We start from the raw sequence: 6,738 nt of genomic DNA on the forward strand, positions 1-6,738 counted from the left end.
ACCGCCAAAGCGCGCGAGTCTTACTCGATGCTACGTCGTCGGAGTAGGTTACTCGAAGTAAAGTGGAAAGAAATGTCATCTGGTCGCTTTCGACGTTATCGGTACTAGTCTTTGCAGCTTATGCTACGACCGAGCTTTGCATCCCAGTTAACATCGAATGAGCCGTTCGTTTCCAGGAGCTCATTCGAATCAACATCATCAGCAACGACTGGAAGCAACCAGCTTGGCCGAGGACTTGAGTAGGACCGCGAGACGAGCGGGTCTTCTTCGCCCAGTCGGACCTAAATGAGACGAGGCGCTAGCACGCACCAAGACCGGTTCATGGCGCTCAACATACCATGAACCCTTTCTTCGATTGCGATCGCTAGGACCACCAGTCGTTTCCAGGCGTCTGTGGTAGAGTGACGTTGCGAGTCGACGACTCTGTACTGCATTGGGTAGACAACCAGCATCGACGTACTTACAATCGGCCTGCACGGTCCACAATCAACATAAACCGTCCTCTGATTGGGCGTCCTTTCCGGATACGTCGATGGTGCCCAATCACAGGCCGCATTTCGGTTCACGGATTTTGCGCGCCACAATCCAAATTCCGACAATCCAAATTCCGACAATCCCATGGCGACCTTCCGCAGCGTGGTTCTGGCGCAGCCCGAGATCGCATCGATCATCTTCGGCCTCCAGTTTGGCGTCTACGAAGACGTCGCGTCCCGCTTCCGCGCCTTCAACCACCTCGTGGACGTGCGCCGGGCGATGGACGACGACGTAAGCTCCTCCACGTATTACGCCCTCGACATAGCATTCCAGACGAACTATCTCGCTCGCAAAGATGGATCGATGACGACGTGTATTGACGCCAAACGCTTGTGCCTCACCAAGCAACTCACGCGCGACGCTCGCTTCCCGCTGCACTTGGCGATTTGCGAAGGTGACTTGGTCGCGACGCAGCGGATCGTCGCCTGCCGCCCCGACCTCGTGTACCAAGAAGCCATCGAGGCGGCGCTCATGACTGGCCATCTTGAGATCGCAGACTTTCTACTGCAGACGCACGCTGTCGACCGCAGCTTTGACGACGAGACCTTGGGTTGCGTCTCGCGGCCGCTAGACGCCTGGCTGCCCGCCGCGCTGCTGTCGACCAACAATGCGGATGCGCTAGCACTGCTGTGGCGTCGCCGCCAACTCGAGTGGCCGGGCGATGTGCTCCGTTTGGCCAGCGATGCGGGCGCGCCTCAAGTCATTGCGTTCTTGTACAAGCACATGCCTCACACAGTGTACGACGGCTTCGTGGACGTTGCCGCCAGCCACGGTCTCTTGGAGATTGTCATCGACCTCGTCGCGCGCGGTTTCAGCTGCACCGCCGATGCACTGGACACGGCCGCTACGAATGGTCACGTCGACATCGTCCGCTTCCTCATGGAGCAGTGCCACCAAGTGCCGTCGCGGACGACGATGCGAAACGCTGCGAACGAAGGACACTTGGCCGTCGTCAAGTACCTGCACGAGCTCGGGACCTTGGATAATGCAATCAAGACCGCTTTCGGGGCTGCTTGGTACGACCACGACGACATTGTGCGGTACCTTGTGGCCAACCGCCGCGAGGGCGACTGCACCCTGCGCTTCGACGCGCCCGTGTCGGACCTCGTCTTCATTGCGGCGTACTTGCTCTCGATCGGACACACGCTGGAGAAAATCGCAGTGTGCTTCTCGACCATTACAAGGAAGCGAATGTCGGGCGTCCTGGAGGTTGTTGCCTTTTTCAGCGAGCGTGGGGCTGTGCTTGACGCTACCTGGATGATCGGCGCTTGTGAGCGAGGCGACATGGACGTCGTCGTCTACCTCCACGACCACGGCGCAGCGTCAGCTCCCGAAGCCATCGATGAAGCTGTGTGGAACGAGCAATGGGCCATCGTCGATTTTCTCATGGCGCATCGAACCGAAGGCGCGACGCTCATTGGCATTGAGTTTGCACTTGTCCACAGCCAGTTTGATCTGATCACGCGGCTTTGGGCCAAGCAGCCCGAGCTCCGCGACGACGACCTCTTGCGCACCGCCCTTGTCAGCAACGTGCCCGACGCTGTTCATTTTCTGCTGCAAGCGGGGGTCGGAAAGCCACGCGAAATGCTCAGCTTGCTTGCTCCAAGATGGTCGCACCCAGCTTTGCTCCGAGTCCTTCTGCCGTACGTCCTGGACGCGCCGACGCCGATCGAGAACCTCGCGCACCTCGTCGAGACATTTGCTAACGTGGCACACAACATTTCCAAGTCCAACCTCTTGGTCATCAAAGCCGAGATGCTTCGCCAGGCCAACGACCTCGTCGACGCCAGCGACGACCTCCAAGCTCACGCCGCCACACTCTTGCGTCGGGGCGCCGAGACGACCACAGAACGTGATGATGGCATGCGGGTGCTGGACCGCGCGGCTCTCTTTGACTGGGCACTCGCAGTGCTCATCGTACAATTCTCGACGGACGCTCCGACCATGGCCGCCCAGAAGACGCGACTGGACGCGTGGATGATCATGGTCGACGACCCTCTTCTGCGCTCACAACTCCGCACTCGCCTTGACGAGAAGGGCAGCGTTTAGCCGCGGAACGACAGCAAGCTAACAAACACTTTGAAATGTAGTTTTCCTGGCAATTTGATATTTATTCCGCGGGGTGGGCGTAGCTTGTCCCCACGGCCAGCTTGTGGACGGTCTATTTGATGTGCATCGTAAGTGTGTCGCCTGTCGTCGCCTTGACCGTCGTCAATACCACGTTCGGCAGGTTGTCGAGGGGTAGGGTCGCCACGGGGTGGTACTATTTCTCGTGCTCGCTCGCGGCGGCCTTGGAGCTCCGTGAATCGCATAAAATCGACTTGGCTGATGCTCCGCGCCGGCTCGTGCGCCATGTTGAACGAAATTGCCGGCAACATGGACCCAATTGCCCAATACTAGTTGACAAAATTTGTACTTTCTTATACAAAGGAATAGTGTACTGAAGGCGCTCTTGTCCACGCTGTCGCAGTACCGCCAGAGTGCGCGGATCTCTGGACTCGACGCGACGTTCTAAGAGTACCAGGCTACAACGAGCGTAGTTGATCGTGTCGAGATGATCCAACCAATGTTCGCCGAGGTAGTACAGTAGCACATGCCGAAACTTGGATGCCGCCTAATTTGCATATATATCGAGTCGAACGAGATTTCATCTGCTGCCGTTTGACTTTTCCGAATGCGGGGCCGTTGATTTGCTATCTGTGGTCTGCAGATACAGTAAGGATCTGACGGTATCTGGAGCAATAGGAAGATGAGCATGGATACCATCGAGTGCCCGCGCCAATCCAGAAATCGATCCTCTGGATAGTTTTCAGGGCGGATTTTACCAGTTTGTATGTATCTTGAGACCGAGTGGCAATCGGATGCTATCGCGCCGTCTGTCGAAACGTCTTGTATTCACTGTCAAAGGGTTTACATCAATTCTGTGGACCGTTGAATATCGTTGTCTGTCGGAGAGATGCACCACGATGGCCCCAGTGCGACCAGCGGTGTCCAACTCGCAACCTCGACCAATCCACTGGCTCTTCTCGTGTCGAGCTGAATCGAGACGCCGGCGTGAGCGGCTTGTCGGCGTACGACCTTCTCTCCCATTCCAACAGCTGTGGATTCCTCCACAACCACTTGGACTGCAGACGCCTCTGCCAGCCGCATGCAACACGAGACGAGCCTTTAGCCCACATGTTGTTGACTATTCGACTTGAATGGAAACATGTCGACAACCCGAAGCAAAACTATCCGGTCGACGACCCCGTCCCGTGAGATTTCCAAGCCAACAAAGTCCCAGTTAGTTTTCCTTCGCCTACGACCGGCCAACATGCGCGCAACGTGCTTGCTGGTGTTGGTGCTATCTTCCGTGACAGCCCTTCTCATCCAAGACCCTGGCACGACCGTCGTCACCAACAGGTTGGCGAAAACATGACGTTGACCCTCTCCTGCCCGGGTGCCAAGACCGCGATCAACAAGATCCTCTTTGCGTCCTACGGCTTGCCCGACGGCGAAGGTCTTGCCGCCAGCGCCAACCGAAAATGCCACTCTCCCCGGTCCGTGTCGGTTGTCGAGAGCTACTGCCTCCAGCAACAGACATGCAGCCTCTGGGCCGTCAACGAGTACGACGACACATGGTCCAAAGTGGCTTCCTAACCTTCTTGTCATGTTAGCTGGTTCACCGATGAATGCGTCGGCACGGGCAAGTTTCTGACCGTCACGGCGCAGTGTGCGGCCGCCACACCGACCATCGTCGTCGACGCCAGCGCGGTCCTTGCGGTTGCCAATGTGACCGAGAACAGCACGCTTTCGCTTGTCTGTGACGCACCCCTCGTCGTCTCCAAGATCTTATTTGCCTCGTACGGGACGCCGGTGAACACGGGTGTGTACGCCGCCAAGGGCAAGTGCGACGCGACCAACTCGACGCAAATTCTGCAAGCAGCGTGCGTCGGCGACCAAGTTTGCAATGTCAACGCCGACAACAGGTCTCATCTCTCGCCACACCTCGAGAGGACCTCAACTTTTGACATAGCGTGTTTGGCAACCCCTGCCACGGCACTGGTAAGCGACTCACCGTCACGGCCTTGTGTGCTGCAGCGGCGAGCAGCACCAAGGGCAATGCGACAAGTGCGCCTGGTTCGACCGGTAGCCCGATTTCTCCCAGCAGTACCAGTAGCCCAACGTCTGGCACGCCTGCCGCGGGCACAGCCAGCTCATCCTGTACGAATCTCAGTGCTGAACCCTCTAACCTCACATTTCGTAGCTACACCTGTGATCATTGGCGTCGTCTGCGGAGTTGTGGTCGTCGTCGCCGTCGTCGTCGGCTACATCTGCTGCCGGCGCCGTCAGAAGCAAACCGCTGCGAACCAGGCGACACCCAACTACTACTACGAACTCCAGAGCACCACCAACGGCATGGGCTACAAGGGCCGCAACAGCAGCGTCGCAACAGGGCCGACCGGTCCCACGATGGGCGCAGCGACCCACCGGCGGGTGGATCCGGTGACCGAGCCGCATGTGAACCTTGACATCACGCCTCTTCTGCACCACCGCCTCGTGCTCGAAGATCTCCACGTAACGAGCCGGAAGCCGTTGGCGTCTGGCGCCTACGGTGAAGTCTGGCTTGGTGTCTACGGTGGCCAGCAAGTCGCGATCAAGCGACTCAAACAGAGGGACCCACGCTCCGTGCAGAGGTTTATTGACGAGATCGTCCTCATGTCCCAGTACAAATCACTATCCTGCAAGTGAAGATATATCGACTAACTACTCTCTTGTGTAGACTCGATAGCGACTATGTCATCAGGTTTGTCGGCGCCAGCTGGACCCGCCCCATCGAGATCGAGTGCGTCGTCGAGTACATGGACCTCGGCGATCTTCGCAACTACCTCATGACGACGCGCCCGGGTGTCTTTACGTGGAGCCAAAAGTACGACGTCATCCTGAGCGTCATCCACGGCCTCGTGTACCTGCACACGTTCAAGGTCCCGATCATCCACCGCGACCTCAAGAGCCGCAACATCCTCCTCGACTCGGTCAAGGTTTGTTACAAATTTGCGATTTTACTGCAACCTAACCCTATGGTGGTTAGGGTACCAAGCTCACGGACTTTGGCACGTCGCGCGCCGCCGAGGCCGACGACACGATGACGACAGGCATTGGCACGTACCAGTGGATGGCGCCCGAGATCGTCGCGGGCACCAGCTACACGGCGGCCGCCGACATTTACTCGTTCGGCATCGTCTTGTCGGAGCTGTGCACACACAAGGTGCCGTACGCGGACCTGCGGCACCCAAAGACGGGCAAGGCGATGCAGCAGCACTACATCTTGCACGAGGTGTGCGAAGGGCGGCTGCACCCAACGTTCGACGGCGTCGGCGTGCCGACGTGGGTACCGGAAGTGGCCAAGCAGTGTCTGCAGCTCAACGACGTCGACCGACCGACGGCGCTGCAGCTCTCGGCCATCCTCTCCAAGTACCGTCAGAGTATGCGGGCTCTAGCTCCCATATCCCGGGAACTCAACACCATGTAAACTCCAATTATGAATACACTGTAAATTGTGTACATTTCCTGACAATTCCACCTCACAAACGCAAGTTGCGGGATCCGCGTCTCGTCGTCTTCGGCATGAGTGCATAAACGTATCGAGCGCATGCACGTTTAAAACGACCGACGAACTCGCGATTCGAAAGTTGGGAAAGAGCGCCAGCCTCCACGAGGCCATAGTGCAAAGCACAACGTGAGGTCCTGGCCTTTGCCGTCAGTGAAGCGGCCTAAACGTCGACGCGCGTTCTATTGTAGTTGCGAGTCAAAGACACCATACTTACAGAACCGACAAAGCTCGAATTACAGGAAAGCGTCGCACAAGCGGCTTACGATCTTGTCGATTCGCTACGTGATGAGAGCGCAGCGATGGCCAATTGCTTGGTTGGATGCGTCCGCAATCACGGTGCCTGTCACGGTGGTTCGTTGCTGCTCTTCGGTGTCCTCGCTCGCGCTCTGAGCAACGTCGACGCTTGCAACGGTTGCGAGTTCTCGCCAAAAGAGGTCCCTTTCACCTCGCGACCAGACGTCGTTGGACAAATCTAGCGACGTGAGGCACTTGACCGCGCCAACAATGGCCCGTAGTAGCGAGAGGCACTGCGACAGCGAGCAGCGGTGCGACGCCAGCGCCAGCGACCGCAGCTTCGGCCAGCGAGGCACCGCCTCCAGCCAGAGACCAAG

General features: G+C 57.9%; 3 protein-coding genes across 3 annotated transcripts in view; 2 read left to right on the forward strand and 1 right to left on the reverse strand.

Moving 5' to 3' along the window:
- Window positions 1-618: 618 nt before the first annotated feature.
- On the forward strand, window positions 619-2,583 carry SDRG_14508 (hypothetical protein; the record flags this gene model as incomplete). The annotated part of the gene is made up of 1 exon (XM_008620642.1): window positions 619-2,583. The coding sequence occupies one exon, from the start codon at window positions 619-621 to the stop codon at window positions 2,581-2,583; it is 1,965 nt and encodes a 654-aa protein (XP_008618864.1).
- Window positions 2,584-3,948: 1,365 nt separating this feature from the next.
- On the forward strand, window positions 3,949-6,085 carry SDRG_14509 (TKL protein kinase; the record flags this gene model as incomplete). The annotated part of the gene is made up of 6 exons (XM_008620643.1): window positions 3,949-4,139; window positions 4,191-4,502; window positions 4,550-4,737; window positions 4,781-5,240; window positions 5,297-5,555; window positions 5,606-6,085. The coding sequence occupies 6 exons, from the start codon at window positions 3,949-3,951 to the stop codon at window positions 6,044-6,046; spliced, it is 1,851 nt and encodes a 616-aa protein (XP_008618865.1). The 3' UTR covers window positions 6,047-6,085.
- Window positions 6,086-6,227: 142 nt separating this feature from the next.
- SDRG_14510 (hypothetical protein) overlaps window positions 6,228-6,738 on the reverse strand; it is a gene marked incomplete at its 5' end in the record, with an annotated part of 1,644 nt that continues 1,133 nt past the window's right edge. Inside the window, 2 exons of the mRNA XM_008620644.1 lie at window positions 6,228-6,287; window positions 6,342-6,720. Of these exons, the coding sequence (XP_008618866.1) occupies window positions 6,406-6,720 (315 nt within the window). The 3' untranslated portion in view covers window positions 6,228-6,287; window positions 6,342-6,405. The remainder of the gene's footprint in view (window positions 6,288-6,341; window positions 6,721-6,738) is intronic.

The sequence above is a fragment of the Saprolegnia diclina genome, assembly GCF_000281045.1.
Source record: "Saprolegnia diclina VS20 unplaced genomic scaffold supercont1.72, whole genome shotgun sequence".
Taxonomy (NCBI): domain Eukaryota; phylum Oomycota; class Saprolegniomycetes; order Saprolegniales; family Saprolegniaceae; genus Saprolegnia; species Saprolegnia diclina.